Genomic DNA, 18982 nt, shown 5'->3' on the forward strand with positions numbered 1-18982 from the left:
GAAAAAGTCTTGATGGAGAAGGGTGGGCTTTGCCATCTGTCCAACGTAGGAGAGGGAGGAAAATACACCTGCCTTTTGACAGAGTTGCCACTTCTGTGAAGCCCCTGTGAGATGGGGTGGGGAAGTGGGACAGGGTCCCCTCTGTAAATCTCAGCAAGCAGATAGACTCATCTGGGGAAGTTAGCTGAAAGGCATTCTCCCTAATCATGCTTCCCTAGTATGCTAGGAGCAGATGTTTGCTCATATAGCTTTTCCTTTTCCTCTGCTGTCCTCTTTGGCAGCTGGTGCAGATGCTGTTATTGGCAGCTGCACCTTAGTTGTGCTACTTGATTTGCTGGAATCTTAATCTTGTATCTAAGGGTGAAGAGGATGAGGAGGATGGTGCCAGTGAGGCTGCCAGTCTGGAAGAGCCCAAAGAGGAAGATCAGGGTGAGGGATACCTCTCTGAAATGGACAATGAGCCCCCTGTGAGTGAGAGTGATGATGGCTTCAGTATCCATAATGCGCCTTTGCAGTCTCACACTTTGGCTGATTCCATTCCCAGCAGCCCCGCCTCCTCACAGTTGTGAGTATTGGTGAACCTACAACTACTCACTAGATAGCCCAGAACATGCAACTAGCCTGCTGAAAGTTGAGACTAACTTTGACCCTTTGTGCAGTGGTATGTAGTGTGAATTAGCTGAGACCCATGCAATGTTATAGTCTTCTTCTTCTTCTTGTACTACTTCTTGGCTGTATGGAGAAGCCTCAAGGTTAGACTTTTGCTTGCTAGGAGACCAGCAAACATTTTCTTTTTCTTTTTTGTTAACTTAGATAAATTTGAAGTAGGAGGGGATGGATGTTGGAGATCGTGGTTAGTTGCTAGGCCATAATCTGTATGCTTTGCTTTAGGAGCCTTTGGGTGTCCTTTTCTAATAGATGCCTTTTTCTCTTCAGCTCTGTTTGCAGTGAGGATCAGGAGGCTATTCAGGCCCAGAAGATCTGGAAAAAGGCTATTATGTTAGTTTGGAGAGCAGCAGCCAATCACAGGTAAATCAACTTGCATCCAGTGTCCGAGTATGTAGAACAGGAATGGAGAACCTTTTTGGCTCCATGGGCCAGATCTTTTATCAGGATCTGCCTTATGGGGCAAATTTGACAGGTTGGCAGGGCCATCCACCTGTCAAAATCCCTTGTGCTTTGCAAGTCTTCCTGCACGCTCCCCTTTTCAGCTACTGATTGCAAAGGCTTAAAATGGGAGCAGGAGGAGACTCAGAAAGCCTTTTCCAAGTCTCTCTGCAGTTCCCATTCAAGCCTCCAAGATTGGGGACTTTAAAAAGGTGGGGATAGACTTGCAGAAGGCTTTAAAACAACCCCCACGTTCCTGTTTGAGCCTCTGGAGCCACAAATGGGAGTGCAGGAGCTATCCTAAAGTCTTTGAAGTAGCTGTTGTGATTAAACTGCTGTCTTGACTGCGTGGACTTGTTCCCTGCTGGGAATGCGTAGCCTATGCAGGATTAGACCCTGTCCTCCCACTCATCAGCTGATGTCACCAGTGATGTCAGCTGATGGGTGTGTGTGTGGCCATGGTTTGGGAGAAATGACCTGGCAGTTCCCTACCCCCTGGTGTAGGAAGAGGAGAAACTGCTGCATGTGTCTGTTGTACAAACATTCATTCTAGAAGAGGCATTTCCTTGTGTGTGAAGAGAAAGGGGAATGCCTCTTTTTAATAGGGTGTTTGCCATCTGCAGTCTTTAGAAGTACTTGCACTTAATTAATTGGGCATCTTTTTAGTTGAATAATTGCTTAGTTTAATATATTTTAAAACTTTTAATCAATTAAATGTTGCAACTCTAGGCATTTCCATGCGAGTCTTTAGTACAAAACCTGGCAAATGCCATGAAATTTTGAAAAACTAAGCTGTCAAATTGAAACATAAACCCTCAAAACATGCCAGGTACTGATGGCTATGGGAGAAAACTGAAAAGGTATTGAGTGATCTTACCATATTATTCCAAAACCAATGGGCATCTGCAGCAGAATTCTGGTAGCCTGTCTTCTATGTTCAGCGGGTGTCATATCTTTGTGTGGTGCAATCCACAATACATCCATTTGACTGCATATCTGCTACTGCTCTAATGTGCATATTTTTCAAGTCCCAACTGCGCTTTGCCAGTTTGATGGAACTGGTACAAAAATATGCATATATAACACTGGTGTATAGTTTCCTCTTTGTGTAGCTCCAGTCATAGAAGGTGGATTTTGAGGTGTAGAATTCTCTTGGCTATAGCATATTGAGCAAATGAGTGGAGAGCATGTTGAAAACAGTTTTGTACTTCTGCATGTGGAAGTTGTGTTACTTCCACTGACCTTGTATGTACTCAAACTTTCAGTAGCTAGTCTTACACATTTTTTGTTGCACAGGTATGCCAATGTCTTCTTGCAGCCCGTGACCGATGATATAGCTCCAGGTTACCACAGTATTGTACAGAGGTGAGTCACCCGTTTTTGCATTAGTTTTGATGCCATCTGTCACAGATCTGTCCTGGATGTCGGTCAGCCTGCGGATTTCAGACACTGCCGGCATTTACCTGGGACAGTCTCTTCAATCTAGCATTAATAAAGTTGATCAGGTACAATGATCAGATTCTTGGCAGAAGTGGGGAGAACAGCTAGTTTAGTTCTTTTTAAATATATTTTTAGATTGTATTAATAAATTTAATTTCTTCGGTAACGTTTGTCTGCTGTTTTATTGACAGGCCAATGGATTTATCAACCATTAAGAAGAATATTGAGAATGGGCTAATCCGGACCACAGCAGAGTTCCAACGTGATATCATGCTGATGTTCCAAAATGCTGTCATGTACAACAGCTCTGACCATGATGTATACCACATGGCTGTGGAAATGCAGCGAGATGTCTTGGAGCAGATTCAGGTAAAGCCACAGTTGGAAGTTTTCAGTGGGGCACTGTTCCTATCCTGATGTTGTATGGGAAGCAGTGAATACACTAGAGAAGATGCCTGCTCATTGCGGCATCTTTATTGTCTCATTAGCTTTTAAGATCCTCTTGGAGGTTAAACCTGGTGTCTGACCATCCCTGCATGATTTACCATTCCTACGATCAATCAAAAGGAATGCAGGCTTAGAAACAAACCAGTAAACTGAAGTTACCTCCATTGTTTCTGTAGCAAGCCACTAAACTTGCATTCATGTTGAGAACCTTAATAGCTATTATGTGGTTTCTTGCAGCAATTTCTAGCCACACAGTTGATCATGCAGACGTCTGAGTCTGGGATCAGTGCAAAAAGTCTGCGTGGACGAGATTCCACTCGGAAACAAGATGCTTCAGAGAAGGTGGGGGCTAACAAGAACCTTTGATTTGTTTGGGGGAGGTTGTTTGAGCCATTTGATAGATGCATCCATTTGAGGGGGAGTAGAGGAGCTTTGGAATCCTTCATTTAGAAGTCTCATTCGGAATAGAAATGGGCTTACCCTTTCAGTTTAATTAATAACAAAGATGGCTGTGGTAGTCCCTCTCCCTTGCCCCCATATCCTGCGTTTTTCAATATCTAGTACACTGAAAAAATAATTTGTCCTTGAAGTTGAGGATTGCTACCAAATGAGGAGGGCTGGCATTTCAGTGTGTGAAGAGCAGCTCTATTCTGTTATCTGAGTGGTGGGTTAGAGACAGAGAAGTCACTTTTCCAAAACTTGAAGTCAGGAGCCCAATTGAGACACGCTTTTTTGGTTTAGACCAGGGGTTCTCAAATTTCTACCCCCAGCACCAACTTGAGATGATTGAACATTATTGAGGTGAACCAGTCAGAAAGTGGCAGAGGGAGGAAGAGCTTGCCATAATTGGCTAGCAAATTGCTGTCCTTGATGTTGCAAGGAGTTCCATAGCTCACCTTTCCTCAAGCTAAGTACAAACATTACTCTGCAAGTATTGTGGCTGTCTCCCCATATTAAGCCAGATTCACTGATTCAGATATTCTAATTGGAGAAGTCTTTTTCTTTTATATTTTTCCCTTTCCACCTGCACCTGCATTTTAAAGCAGTATTACCTATCTCTTCTTATTCTCCTTTCACACTCAACTTGTACTTATTTCCCCACCCACCCACCAACCCAAACTGCCTGTTTCATTCCTCTTCTCTGGTCCTTTTATATTCACTTCTTCCTATAATAGCTTTCCTTTCTTAGACCCTTCTTTTTTATTCCCAGTTTGTTTATTTTCTTATTAGTATCAATAATAACAATAAATATTAATTTTTTATCTTACTTTCTAACTTCCTTCAACACCTCTTCTGTCCCTTTTCCCTGAGAGGAGGGAGACCTTCTTTACCTCCTCCCCACCTGAACTTTCCTGCCTTCTGATTAGAATTTGCTGGTGCTGCCTTTGGTCCAGCCAAAAGGCTATAGTGCAGTTAGGAGGCAAGTGAGGAAGCACAGGGGAGGCTGTGACACTGAGGATGCTAGAAAGTGGCCCAATGCCCTCTGGTGGGTCCCAGACCATGGTTTGAGAAACCATGGTTTAGACTGCCACGTTGTCTTGTCTTGTTGTCTTCCTGTGTGTGTGGGTGTGTATATTTCCATCAAATTCATTTGCTACTTCTGTTTGTCTTTTAACAGGACAGTGTCCCCATGGGCTCCCCTGCCTTCCTCCTTTCTCTCTTTGTAAGTACTTAATGATTACGCTTTCAGCAGCACAATAACAATATGGGGACAGTGTCTGCATGATGAGGGGCTTTCTAAAATTACAATCAGACTATGGTCATATTGGGGTTGCTGAAACACATGAAATGTCTCTACCCCCTTGTGCTTCAGTGTATTGTTTCGTGATTGGATGTCTGGGGGAAAGTGGGGGACTTTTTGTTATTTCTGGCTGCAGGCTGCTCACTTCCTTTCATTTCTTCAGTCTTTCTCCTTCCATTCTGGCTTTGGGTAGATCACAAGACTCTACATTTAAAAAGGCAACTCTTGCATAAAGGGTAAAGTTACACACTAAAGTCCACATTGCAGAGTAATATCCTTGGCTTGCAGCTCTTCCCTTGTTTTCTCTGCACCCCTATGTTGGATTTAATTGTTCACATCTAAAGCTTGGTTCCTGCCTTCGTAGCTCACAGGACTCTCAGAGCAGCTTTCTGTAAGACATAGCACAACAATAAAATTGTGAAATTATTCTGAGAATTGCAGAGGAAAAGATCCCCAGGAAGGGTTGTATCAATAACAGCTTCCCCTGCTGTAAAGAGAAATCTAGTTATATATGAGCTGCTGTTTCATACATACTTCTTGCAACAGTTTGTGTTGAAGCCTCCTCCAAACTATGGGATAGTTCTAGACAGTGTACATTGCAAGAACACTAAAATACAGTGTTTTGTTTCCATGGATGCAGCCATGGTCCTATAGTAAGAAAGCTGCTGTTCTGCCCAAAGATGTGTTTTGGCAGGTTCATCCTCCACCCAAGGGAATGCGGGTAGGGATTGTTTTCTAATGCCTATTTATTAAAGACAGAGAAGCATGAGGAAAGGCAGCCAGATGGAGTGGGCAGCAGATGGAAGTGATCTCTCTAGCTTCCGTACATTCACAGAGAGCCGCTGTGAGGACATGCTAGGGAGATAGTGGCAGGGTCACCCACCTGGAAGAGAACTTCTGTAAAGAGCAGCAGTTGATCAGGTATGTTAGTCAGCATCATTTCTGCCCACTGAAAGAAATGACTTGGAACTTTTCACATGGGGCAAACACATCATCACATATGCCAATGCCAAAAGTCCATTTCCCCCTTTCCCCTTTTGAGTTCACATGCAAACTCTGTAGCTGGTTTCATAAAGTAGTCCTCTGTGTTTTAGGAAGGCAAGTGGTACTGCCTGTCTGTGCAGTCTGTCTTTCCTGGCAACACAGATGGCAGCCAGCAGTCTTTCCTTTTGTCACAGTCTTGCTAATAACAGTGCCTTCCCTTCTCTTTGCATTTTGATTAGGATGGGGGAACCAGAGGGAGGCGTTGTGCCATTGAAGCAGATATGAAGATGAAGAAATGATGCTGAAGATAAGAAACAGCCCAGTCTTTGGTATCTGAACCCAGGAAGCAAAATGAGAACCTTCCTGATCCTGAGGATGAAATGGCTATGGACAGGGAAGGGCTGACCTGTCAGTAATAAAGAATATCTATCATCCTGGAATGTGTAACCAGGGTAATCCCAGAAACAAGAGAGCAGCCCCACTGCCTGTTGTAGGGCAGCAGTACTGGGGTCCTATTAGTGTCCTCATATTAGCTAGCAACTGGTGGCTAGTACGTACTGTAATGTGAAGTGTACAGATTTTTTTGTATTTGTGGAGTGTAAATGTGTATAATAAACTGTAGTAGAGAATCCTGTAGAGCAAGGCGTGCTGGCTGCATTGATTTATTTATATTACCACCCTCTCTAAGAAAAACTTGTTTGTAAAGACCTACACATACTGTGAATCAATGTTTTGACTACGTAGTCCAGAATGGCAAATCCATCAGCTAGATCAGACCTGTCAAGCAATTTCAAACAGGTCTGCTAGCTCCCATCTTCCTCCCCATCATAAAGAGAAGTCTCTCCTCCCAGCCCAGGTGCTGAAAAAATAGTTGCCTTTGCTCTTCAGAGATCTGTTGCTGAAGAGCAAAAGGAAACAATTGTATTTTTCATTGCAGTTTTGGTCTTTCTGGAGAACTTTGAACTAGTCTATCAAACCCAGTGCTGTGATATATGAGTTTCTACCTGTCTCTAGATGCAGGATAGTAACGTCAACGTCAACGTTGGCCATGGCCCTCTGCTGGCATGTGGTAGTCCAGTACTGTCTCTTCTCATTGGCTATGTGCTATGTGTGCCCAGACACACTAATGTTTCAAAACATGAGCTCATAGCAAGGAGGAGAGAGCATGGAGCAGCAGCCTGGCTGCCTCAGGTGGCGCAACCCACAGGGAAGTGGCTATGGGAGGAGAGACTAAGGCGGCAGAAGTGGGGAAGAGGGAAGCAGACAGAGAGACAGACTAAAAAGCCTAGAATGGATCTGCAGTTTCCTCCTTACTGTTGCTGCTGGAGCTAATTGCTTACATATACAGATGCAGGCAGAAGCTGCAGCCTTTTTCTTTTGCCTGTGTCTGTCTCATGGCTCTGTCTCCCTCCAAGCACCACTTGCCTCCTTCCTAGGACAGGAAGATGATGAAACCATAATCTGTTTTGGTCAATTTGGTTTAACTCATCTGTTTAAAGGTCATGACATTTCGTTATCACGGCAGCAAAAATTTGGTATTTTTTGTTTAGTTGATAATAAAAAGTTACATTTTAGTTTCTTCAGTTTATTTATCAAACAGTGTCCTTTATGATTATGTATTCAATAAATATTCATCCTTGGGAAAAAATGCAAAACCCCTGCATACACACCCTCATTAAATGTGCTGTGCACAGCTATGCTCATTGGTAGTGACTCTGCAAGGCAGGGATGGCGAGCCTGTGGCTTTCCAGATGATGTTGAACTTCAACTCCTGTCAGCTCTGACTATTGGTCATACCGACTGCACTTGATAGAAGTTGGAGTCTAACAACAAGATCTCCATGCCTGATCCAATATCATGGATAGGTGTCCCTTCCCAGCCCTGCTACCTAAGAACTCTTTCTCCCTTGCCCACTTTTCAAACTGGAGACGCCAGAGACTTGAAACTATTATTGTTTAGGTCTTATAGGGGCAGCCAGCTGGTGTGCAGAGGCCTTCATTGTGGTTCATACCTTCTGGGAGCGACATGTCATTGTTGGCTGCAGCCAGAGACAAACGTGCTCAGAGAAATGGATGTTATTTTTGACCTTTGTACAGTAGGCTACGTTACAACTGTGTGGATGTTTCTATACACCTACAGTACACCTGTCCTCCATACAAGCAAGCAAGACACATTTTAACCCAGCAAAAGCTGTCAAGGAGGGCACAGGAAAATAATATAATATTTTATTTTTATTACGACAGTCTGGGCGGCTTCCAACACATAATAAAGCATTAATAATAACAATCTGATCAATATAAAAAAAATCACAACTTTAAAATAGACAACCTATATCAAACAATGCAACAATCAACAACCCATCAGGATCTAATAATACACAGTAAAATTAAACAACAGCAAATAATTAAACAGCTCACACATACCACAATAAAGAATTTACCAATCCATAATCAATAAAAATAACAGCAAATCACAATGCATGAAAACCATAAAACATACAAAATCATGTAAAAGGATCAAATTGAAAAACACACAAATTATAAAACTACACCCACCCACCCACAAACATCCCTGAAATCCTCTCTTCCTAGCTGCTGCTGTTCTCAAAGTCACAGTCTGGGACAGGCTGGGTGGGGCAGATGGAAACCAGTGCCTGAGGAGGAACAGAAAACACATGAGGGATGTGGGCTGAGGAGGGGAAATGGCTGGGGGGAGAGTCCTGAGAGTTGGATAGAGAGCCCTGGGGACCCACCTAGGGCTCGTCAACCTCAGCTTCTCCACCACTTTCGACCATGATATCTCCGCAAACGCTTCAATGTGTTGCTTCAAAACATGCGTCTACTAAAATTTATATTGTCACCAATGAGAGTAAAATAAGAAACCGTCATAATGTTTTAAGACACCCTCGGGTTTTGTCAGCAAAAACGACTTACAGTGGTACCCCGCAAGACGAACGCCTCGCAAGACGGAAAACCCGCTAGACGAAAGGGTTTTCCGTTTTGGAGGCGCTTCGCAAAACGAATTTCCCTATGGGCTTGCTTCACAAGACGACAGCCCATAGGGAAATCTCCGGGACAGCGGGGAAGCGCAGCGCGTCTTCCCCACTGTCCTCGGACCTCCTCCCGCCGGCGGCATCGGAACGAAGCTCCGATGCCGGGCGGGGGGGGGACGCCTCCTCCCGCCGCGCGGCATCGGAATGAAGCTCCGATGCCGGGCGGGGGGGGACACCTTCTCCCGCCGCCCGGCATCGGATGGCTTTCCTGAAGACTTGGGGTGGGAGGAGGAGAATGCTGTTCTGAATGTTGGCGGTGGGGAGGAAAAACCCTCCTCCCACGCAAGCCCCGGGAACAGAGGGAAAGCGCTGCGCGCCTTCCCCTCTGTTCCCGTACCTGTCCTGAAGGCTTGCGGTGCGGAGAAAAGCCCTTCTCCGCACCGCCAGCCTGGCAAGCGGTTTCCCTAGGAACGCATTAATTGATTTTCAATGCATTCCTATGGGAAACCGTGCTTCGCAAGACGAAAAACTCGCAAGAAGAAAAAACTTACGGAACGAATTAATTTCGTCTTGCGAGGCACCACTGTACTGATTTTCTCCACCCCAAAGAATCTTTCAGGGATAATCAAAAGAATAACTGGATAATCACCAGTTGAGTGATCCCAGCATAAGCAATACAATTGGGTTTCAGGCAAAGGACATTCCTACCCGTACTTGGAGATACCAGGGTTTGATCCTGGTCCCTTCTGCAGGCAAAGCAGGTGCTCTGCCATTGAGCCACTTCTGGGTTGCCCTGTTCCCAATCCCCACTGCTAGCAAACCTGGTGATATAACCCAAGACTTCAGCAACCCACTCCTGGCTCACCATTTGGATTGCTGTGGGACTTAGCAGATGTGCAGTACCACATAGACAATTAGAAGCTAGAGATAATTTTTAGTTAAAGTTCTTTCAAGTCACAGCTGAGAGCATTACCACAACAGATTTCAGGGTTTGAACTTGGCTCCTTTACTACCTTGCTCGAACACCTGATCTGATCTGAAGCTAGCACGTGAGCGAGTGACAAACCCTCTTCCCATCTCGTGTACCTCTTGTAGATGGGTCACGTGTGGACCTGGCTGGAGTCCAAAGAAGAATTCTTCACGGAGTCTGAGAAGAGCAGCTGCTGCCAGTCTCCCCAGGGCTCCCCAGGCTCTAGCTCAGATCTTGACCTGGAACTAGGCTGCTGGAGAAAGGGGGAAGAAACTGCTGAGGAGGAGGTCGAGGAGAGCAGCAGCCAAGAGGAGGAGAGTCAGCTGGGAATGAGTGGTCCTCTGCCATGGGAAGATGCCAGCAGAGGGGACCAAGAAGAGGCTGGGAGGTACAAGCAGGATGCTATCTTGAGGTTCCTGTCAGAGGTATGGCTGCTGATGGGTGCAGTTGAGGAAAAGGCGGAGGTGGTGGTGGGTGACCTTGTCAATTGGCTGAAAAAATAGTGCTCCCAGTCCACGTCGCAGACTGGCCATTTCTGTATGCAATTGGGTAAAAGTACCTGGAGATAGAGGTTCAGGATAAATGTGTTGACAAGGGTTGGTGCCTGCCCTCTAATTCAAAAGTGGAAGGGTGTCTTTGCCCAGATGCACTTCTATTCACATGCCCATGGAGTGTTATTCTGTGTTTTGGCTGCGTCTCTATCCTATGCCCATTAGGACAAAAGATGTGTTGAATGGACAGATCTGCATATAGTTCTGTAATGTCACTAATTCTGTAATGGTCTTAAGCTGTTTAGCCTGTCACCCTCTCTTCCAGGTAACTCATTTGATGGAGCCGCTTTGCATTGGCAGCACATACCTGGCCCAGGGTCCACAGGCACCTTGCAGTGCTGGGGAGTTGCCTGGAAGGGGATTGCTGGATCATGAAGGAGACATAAAAGGATCTGTGATCCACCAAGAGGAGGAAGTGGCTAAAGGAAGTCAGCTTCAGGTTCTGAAAAAGAGAGCTACTTCCCAGGGAAGGGGAAAGTTGGCATTTCAGGTCTCAGAAGAGTTGCCAGTTATGAATTGGGAAGCAGAAGGAATGGAAGAGCAACAGCATCTGTGTGAGGAGTCAGGAGACTCTCAGATTCAGGATGACAATCCTGATGGGGATTTGGAAAAGAAGATGCCGCATAGCGTTGTGGAAAGTGCAGGAGAAACAGATGAAGATGACTACTCATTAGAGCTTACAAATGATACTTCCTTCAGTTGGAGAACGCTGAAGGATGGGGTGCCACAAAACGTAGAGGTGAGTGGTGAAACTCTCACAAGTCGAGTTTTAGGACTAGGTCTCTGTCTCTGTGCCTCATCTCCCCATTTTGGGATAGAGGTCATATTCTTTGGAAAGGAGAAGCACAGTGAAGTGAAAGTTGATAAGCACCAAGGGAAAGATGAAATCTGTGAGCTAGCCTTGATTGTTGGTGGGAAGGGGGAAAGTGAGAACAAGTTGCTTGGGAGGGCGTGACTGCTGGAGAAAAGATGGATCCACCCAGTTAGAATCCTTGTATCTTCCATCATGGGCATCTGGCCCTAAGTTTGATATTCCAATTGTTACTTTGCCAATTCAGCTCATGCCTATTTTGTGTTCACCAGGAAGTGGCTGCGGAACACACTGAAGAACAAGCTGAAGACTGGAAAGATTGTGACTTCCACCTGAGTTACAGCAACGATGACTCCAGTCCCTATGGAACACCCTTGATGAGCTCTCCTACCACAAGTACAGCTTCTTTGCCTTTGTGAGTAATGGTGGCACAAAGCTCAGAAATGGCACCATACCTGCTCTTCAGGCTTAGTACTTTAAGCGTAGCCAGTCATCTCACCATGCAATACTGCTCAGGTCTACTCAGAAGTAAACCCCACTGAGTTATGTGGGCCTGGCTCCCAGCTAAGCTTAGGTTGCAGCCTAAAGCTCCCTCTAGAAGAGGCGTGGGGAACTCTTTGTTAGGAAATAACTGGGGAATACTAGTTAATCCAGATATTCCATGTGTGGGGGAAATTACAAAAGAAAACAAAAAACGGCTGACTGCCTGAATTAAAAAAAACATGGGGCTGACTCACTCTGTAGTCAAAAGGGCCCCCAGCAGAGTTTAAAACTAAAATATATGCAGTGTTTGCAAAGCGTGGCAAATATAGGTTGTTAGACCTTTAAATGTCCCAGTATTAAGCACTGGGTACTAATTGTGTTCCCCTGTCTCTACCATTCTCAGAGTTGATAGAGCACAAACTTTCATAAGTTTAAATGCTTTACTTATATTAAGTAAAGGTCACACTCATGCATCAATCAATGCTACAGCAAAAACAACACAGGTAAAAACTTACTGAGTACAAAATACGAAAAGGGTACATTCAAGCGTGGAGTTTGGACAGGGAGTGCCAGCCATAGGCGCCGACTCCATGGGGCCTGAGGGGGCCCGAGCTCCCTCAAAAATTCGTTTGGGGGGCTCCGCCCCCCCAATAATCTCGGGCGCCCCTCCAGCAGAGCGCCACCACTGCCCCTCCCCCAGCCCAAAATGCACAGGGTCGGGCTGCATGCCTCCTGCCCTCCCTCCCGAGCAAAAGCTCCACCCAATTTTCTTCGGAGCTGATTAATAGGTGCAGCACGCTCTCCCCTATTCGCTCACGAGGAGGCGGCGCCACTTTATTTGCATATTCATGAGCTTATTTATTATTCATGAGCTTTCATTTATTATTCATTATTTATTATTCATGGGCTCCCCCAATATTTTTTATAAGTCGGCGCCCCTGGTGCCAGCCTCATGTGTCTGGTCAGTTGCATGATTCAAAAAGAAGAGGGAGAGAGGAGCAGGGAACAAACAATACTTCCCCCCTCCCTGAAGGTGAGGGGGTGTATCTTAGCTGGGCCTTCTCTAGAAATTTACAGTTCTGTGTTCCTTAACCCCTTCATTTACTAACTTTCATTGGTAAGTTGTACAAATTTCTTTTTCCATCGGGGGCTAACAATCCTTAGCTGCATCACTGGTCCAATAACACATTTCATCCCACCAATTTCTTTTTCCTGATGGGAATAAATCTGTTCCGTTTCTTATCTGTATAGGATGCGGCTGAGCCAAGATGACCCTCTCCAGCAGCATTTGCTTTTCAAAAGAACTTTGTTGTCCATCTGGAAGATGGTGGCTGGCCACAGGTGTGTTATTAAGGTTTATGGAGGCGAAGAAGACTAAGGCTGCATCCACAGTAGCACATCTTCATGGCTGTTTGATACTAACCATTCAAGAGCATCTTGCGATTTGTCTGTGTCTGCATGCCACTTCCTGTGAGGGTCCTCTCCTCCCCCCAATTTAAGAGATGCAACCTTTTGCACAGTCTGCTCTAGACTGAAATCTCCTGCTGTCCCACTTCCTGACGCTGCAGTTTTCCTCTTTCAAATTGTTTCAATTCTTGGAGTGGTGTAGCGTTGCATCTATACATTCAGTAACCTAGGCACCATGCTTATTGCATTTACCGCATCTGCTAAAAAAAATTTAATAGCAGAAATCGTATCAGACTTGCTCCATGATACTAAAATCCAATACACTTCTGAGATTATCACCCTGTGGTTTTTTTGGCAAGCAGCATCAAATTTATCAAGGTGGATTTGGGTAAACAGGAGCGACTGCCTGTATCTGGTGGTTATTAAGAGGGTGAACTATGTGTGTAAGGTGAGGGGTGGGTGGGTTGAAATTTAAGAGGAGGAAATAGATAAATAGAGGATATGTGCCAAAATTTAGTACTGCTACAGTGAGAGTAAACCTAAGACTTTAAAGCCTGTGTGGAAAGACCAGAGTTGGATATTGAGGGAGTCAAAGCTCCAACAGAAGAATCTGTGGATCAAGCTCGGAGAGAACTGGTGAAAATATGGGGGAGGACACTGGGATCCCAGAACTGAAGCCCAGAGGAAATGGAGTGTCCTATATGTATTAGGGTTAGGAATGTAGGAAGCCACCTTATACCAAATCAGACTATTTGTCCCTCTAGCTTAGCATTGTCTACTCTGACTGGCAACTATCCTCCAGATTTCAGACTAGGGACATTTTCAGACTTGTCTGGAGACTGAACTGCAATCATTTGCAACCACAACAGATGCTCTTCCACTGAGCTACAGCCCTTCCCCATACAGTGGTACCTCTGGATGCGAACGGGATCCGTTCCGGAGCCCCGTTCGCATCCTGAGTAGAACGTAACATGCATCTGCGGATCGCATCTCGCCGCTTCTGCGCATGTGCGTGATGTCATTTTGAGCGTCTGCGCATGCGCGAGCGGCGAAACCCAGAAGTAATGCGCTCCGTTACTTCCGGGTCGCCGTGGAGCATAACTTGAAAACGCTCAACCTGAAGCATATTTAACCCAAGGTATGACTGTAATTAGGTATGACTGTAATTAGAATTGGAAGATGGAACAACAGCTGAATGTGTCCCTTTTTCTCAGCCTATCCTGGCCTGATTCTCTTAGTCTGACATTATGCATACACAGCATTCAGAGCTGCCCCCTGTAAAGCACAAACCTGTGCATGGTTCTACCCTGAGCATTTCACCCTTCCTTTCTAATTGTTATATTGTGATTTCTTAGCTGATTGACTTCCATCTGCCAATCACTGTCATCCCCACCAGTCATTCTGAGATACAGAAAAGGGTGTGGCATGAAGTCCGGTGGTGAGTCAAGGGGTTGTGTAATGCACATGGGGAAGCCTATTTAGCTCTCTTCATCTCTGTCTCCCCCTTAGATACAGCGGCCCCTTTCTGAAGCCCGTTTCCGAGAAGCAGGCTCCTGGTTACAAAGATGTGGTGAAAAGGTCAGCTGAGAAAGTGGAGGGAGAGCTGGTATGGAGAATAAGGCTGTGGAGTGGCTACAAGTCACAACAACTGCCATGGTTGCAGTTTCAGCCAAATTGTCCAGAGTCTATGATATGTTACAGGATCAGTTTCAGCTTATGCAGTCAAGTTAATATGGATAAGATGCTGGTGGCAATAGGTCTGACCACATGCCCTCTTCACCCCTGTCCCTCCTAGCTTCTTAAATCTACCAGAGGGAGTTTGATTCCTTGGGTCCAAGGCATGGAGAACCTTTTATTGTATGATGGGGTGGTTCCAGCTGTCTTGAAAGAGACGGTGGGGTGAACACACTTGAAGAAACTGGCCCTGGGCCTTTCGACCTGGAGTAACTACTATCCAGTTGCAGCTACCAATTTCTTGGTGGTGGAGAGAGTAGTGGCAGGGCGGCTGCAAGCATTCTTGGATGACACAGAGCATTTAAACCCATTCCAATCTGGGTTCAGGCTTGGCTATGGCACTGAGTCAGATTTTCTCTTGCTTTTCTGCCTCTCTGCTGCTTTTGATACTATTGTCCATATAGCCTCTTGTACTGGCTCCATGAAATGAGAAATGGGGGGTTCCAGTCCTACCTACATTGAGAGAGTACTTTTTGGCCCCTTTGGTGGTTAAATTATGGGATCCTGCCAGGCACTATTTTATCCCCTATGCCATTGAATACCTACATGAAGCTGTTGGGAAGCAGTCATTGGGCATTTTGGGGCCAGATGCCATCAGTACACTTATGACACTCAGCTCTATTACTCCATAACATCTGGATCAGGAGAAGCCTTCCTGGATGCAATGGTGGGATCGATGAGGTTCATGAGTCAGTCTCCCATTCCCTCCCCTTACCCACCCAACAATTATTATTGATTGAAAAGCAGTTAGGTAGAGGATGTGATTTGGATTGGGACTTCAGTACTGGGGCAGATTCCCTAACACGAATCACTCCCCCAGAGGCTATTATTTAGATGAGAAAAGACAGTTGCCTGTATTGTACCCATCTTCCTATCTACCCACTTTGTGGATAATAGCAGCTTTAGTGTGTGATTTATGTATTAAGAAGCAGTATGGGTATGTGAAGGGTTAAACGCACCCCCAGAATCATCATATACCTGATCCAAATTGAGGGAAGGGGCTGATTTCAACCAAAGAAAAGTATGTTTGAAGATTAAATCCACTGTACAACACAAGCCAGTAACTGCCACCACCCGCTGATGGAGGAACAGAAATTCTTACTCTAAGGATTGGATATTTCCTTTGACAAGTTAAAATTCTGCTAGTTTCCAATCTATAACCGCCCAAATCCTTCTTTGAGAGACAATGTAATTTTTTCTTAACAACTTTGACAGAATGACAGACAATTGCAACTTACTTCTCCCTCCTTTCTGAAGGCCAGCCGATCTTTCCTCCATAAAGAGGAGCCTCTCCAAGGGCCGCATTCAGAATATGGTGCAGTTCCAGCGGGATCTCATGCTGATGTTCCAGAATGCCATCATGTACAATAACTCCAACCACCATATACATCGCATTGCTCTGGAGATGCAACGAGAAGTCCTGGAGCAGCTTCAGATGCTGGGCGAGGCACTCCTGTGCTCGGAGGAAATGCAGGGCTTTGTGAGAAGGTGAGAGGATTGTCTTCAAAGGGGGAAAACCACATCAGCCTCCCCTTTGCCATGCTCCCATACCTGTAGGGAACAAATGAGTGGAAACCCAACCATTTATTCACAGGATGTTATTGGGTAAGGCATCTCTGCTTGTGTCTCCCAAACATGAGTGCTATTCATCTCAAGGTGAAAGCCTCTTCCTTAGATTTCCCAATAATGAGTAGAATTTTCTGCCAACCTGCAAGGCATATAGATTATTAAAAAGTCCCTCGGCTCCCTAAGCAGGAACATAGGAAACTGCCTTATATCAAGTCAGACCATTGGTCTGCCTAGCTTAGCATTGTCTATGGTGATAGACAGCGGCCCTCCAAGATGTCAGACGGGATGCCTGGAGATGCCAGGGATTGAACCTGGTATTTTCTGCAGCCCTTCGTAATGAGGTTTATGTAGGCATAGATACAGGCTATTCTGGAACATGATAAATCCTTAGGGAACTGGGAGATTTACTGTCTTTCTTTCGATTTATAGATGTTGAGGAGCCAGAAGAATCAGGCTAGCCCAGAAGCCGGATTTCAACCTTGATACCTTCAGTCTGGCTCTACAGAAAAGTTGTTAAGATAACCACAGTTCAGCAGTCTGATGCCCCTCCACTTCCCTAAGAGCTTTTGTTATCTATTATATGTCCCAAAGTATTAGTCATAACAGGTTTATATGTATTAGAAAAGTCAGTTTTTAGACTACAGATACTATGTTTTTTCCTGTTGTTTATTCCTGGAACCGTGTTGTCTTGTCCTCACCCAGGAGTCTCAGTTGAAGTTTAATGGATGAAAAAGAAAGTTAAAGAACCTACAAGCCATAACACAGGCAAGACTTGTTGTCCCCGAAAGCTAAGCCCCATTTTTGGTAGCAGGCACCAACAAGGGGTTGTAGAACTTACATTTCCAGAAAATAAATGTTATGTTGTGTATTACCGTTCCAGAACAGTTCTGTTCTAGATTCCGAAAGATTTCTTTTAAAAATCTGTGTTGGCTTTCTTTTTAGAAAATTCTAAAACTGAAAGAGCATGCAGTTATCTGCAAACATTATTTTGGAGGCAAAAAACAACAACAACCAAAACCCACATGATGCCACTGTTAGTACCCAAGCAAGGTAGCTTTGTTGGTTTCAACACTGGCACAAATGAAGTCTGTTCATGCCTCCCTAGCAGAACACTACTCTCTGAAGCTGCATCCATTGTACTCACCTTTACTAGTTACCAAGTAGTTATCACTAGGCTTGGCCTAATTTGGCAAGGGCGTAAGAGATATTGGGAGTTCTCCACCAATAATGATAAATTATTTGTGAATGCCTAATATAAAAGGAGAGGAGTAGATAATGACCACGAGGAAAGAAAAAGGGAAAACAAATACCACACTACGCTTCACTTCAATTATACCTGTGAAAACAGGATCACCTTTATGACAAGTCCAGATATAATGACAGCGGCTTTGCAAAGTACCAGGAAACTGTTAGACTCTGCCTCTTCTCTGTCCCACAGAGTTTGAGCATAATGCAGCAGAAGCTAAAGTTGGACTGGGGAGAAACTGTGTGTGTGTGTGTGTGACTGACGGTGAATGTGGTTAAAAGGAAACATCCCTAGCAGCAGGTAGGGTGTGCAATGCTTGGTGCATAAACTATTTTGCAGAACCCCAGCACCTGGTGGGCTGCTACCAGATAAAATCCATGTATGGCAGGGGTGGGAAGCTCAGACCCAGGGCCAAATGCGGCCCTCCAAGCTTCTCTGTGGCCCTAAGGATCCTTCAGATGCCACATCCCCTCCTAATCCACTTCTCCATCCCTCCCTAAGTGCTTTGGTATGTCCTTAAGCTAGCTTGCCAGGATGGCATCGTATGAGTGTAGAAATGTCTGTCTTTTGTGTGGCTGGAATGCGGCCTATCATATAAAGGTAAGAGTAGCACCTTTTGCTCACCCACTGTCATCTCTAGCCCCATCCACCACTGGCAAATGGCTTCTGGAAGTTTTCCCTTGATATACAGTGGTACCTCGGATTAAGTACTTAATTCATTCCGGAGGTCCGTACTTAACCTGAAACTGTTCTTAACCTGAAGCACCACTTTAGCTAATGGGGCTTGCTGCTGCTGCCACCGCGCCGCTGGATCATGATTTCTGTTCTCATCCTGAAGCAAAGTTCTTAACCCGAGGTACTATTCTGGGTTAGCGGAGTCTGTAACCTGAAGCGTCTCTAACCTGAAGCATATGTAACCCGAGGTATCACTGTAATGTGGGTTGGTTTTTTTTACTAAAAAATGTTCCCCATTCCTGGTGTAAGGGATCTGGGCAAGACTATGTTGCAGTTGGAGGAATTGCATCAGGGCCCATGCCTGCAATGCGCCCAAGATTCTGAGCTTCCTTTTTTTCCAAAAAATAAAATAAAAAAGGAACAGTCTTTTGGAAGCTGAGTTAGGAATCAAAATGTGACTGGAGAGGAAGTCAGGGATGCAGGTTTCATATAGCTCGCCTGTGCAATTCCCGATGTCTGAAGGGTCCCTCACCTTCCACTGTGATTGGCTGTGAAGTAATCCTCTCCTTTTCCTTGGAGTTTGTGTTGTTGGGGGTTGCAGCCAAAGGTAGCCCCCCCCCACTTGTTGTGAGATATTTGGAGGTGGGTGGGGGCAAAAATTGGCACTGGAATGGTGGCAGGGGGCATATTTTGTGGCCCAGAAGGGTTTTAATAGAGGGAGAAGAACCAGAGGGGGGAAGACCCTGCCCGCTCCTTCTTCCACTCCTCCCAGACTGAGGCTGAACTACAGTATGCGACAAGAGCCAGGATGAGAAAGAGCCTCGC

At 45.2% G+C, this 18982-nt stretch overlaps 1 protein-coding gene across 5 annotated transcripts in view; it reads left to right on the forward strand.

Moving 5' to 3' along the window:
• The window catches only part of BRD8 (bromodomain containing 8), a 37091-nt gene extending 19987 nt beyond the window's left edge, over window positions 1-17104 (forward strand). For all 5 annotated transcript variants that reach the window (XM_082213756.1, XM_082213753.1, XM_082213755.1 and 2 more), the window contains 13 exons: window positions 360-565; window positions 937-1029; window positions 2404-2472; window positions 2739-2916; window positions 3232-3336; window positions 4613-4657; window positions 9807-10106; window positions 10498-10971; window positions 11316-11458; window positions 12778-12867; window positions 14443-14511; window positions 15925-16155; window positions 16666-17104. In XM_082213756.1, the coding sequence (XP_082069882.1) occupies window positions 360-565; window positions 937-1029; window positions 2404-2472; window positions 2739-2916; window positions 3232-3336; window positions 4613-4657; window positions 9807-10106; window positions 10498-10971; window positions 11316-11458; window positions 12778-12867; window positions 14443-14511; window positions 15925-16155; window positions 16666-16672 (2010 nt within the window). In that variant the 3' untranslated portion in view covers window positions 16673-17104. The remainder of the gene's footprint in view (window positions 1-359; window positions 566-936; window positions 1030-2403; window positions 2473-2738; window positions 2917-3231; window positions 3337-4612; window positions 4658-9806; window positions 10107-10497; window positions 10972-11315; window positions 11459-12777; window positions 12868-14442; window positions 14512-15924; window positions 16156-16665) is intronic.
• The last annotated feature ends 1878 nt before the right edge of the window (window positions 17105-18982 follow it).

Source organism: Podarcis vaucheri, assembly GCF_965113315.1.
Source record: "Podarcis vaucheri genome assembly, chromosome: 2".
In the NCBI taxonomy this organism is placed as follows: domain Eukaryota; kingdom Metazoa; phylum Chordata; class Lepidosauria; order Squamata; family Lacertidae; genus Podarcis; species Podarcis vaucheri.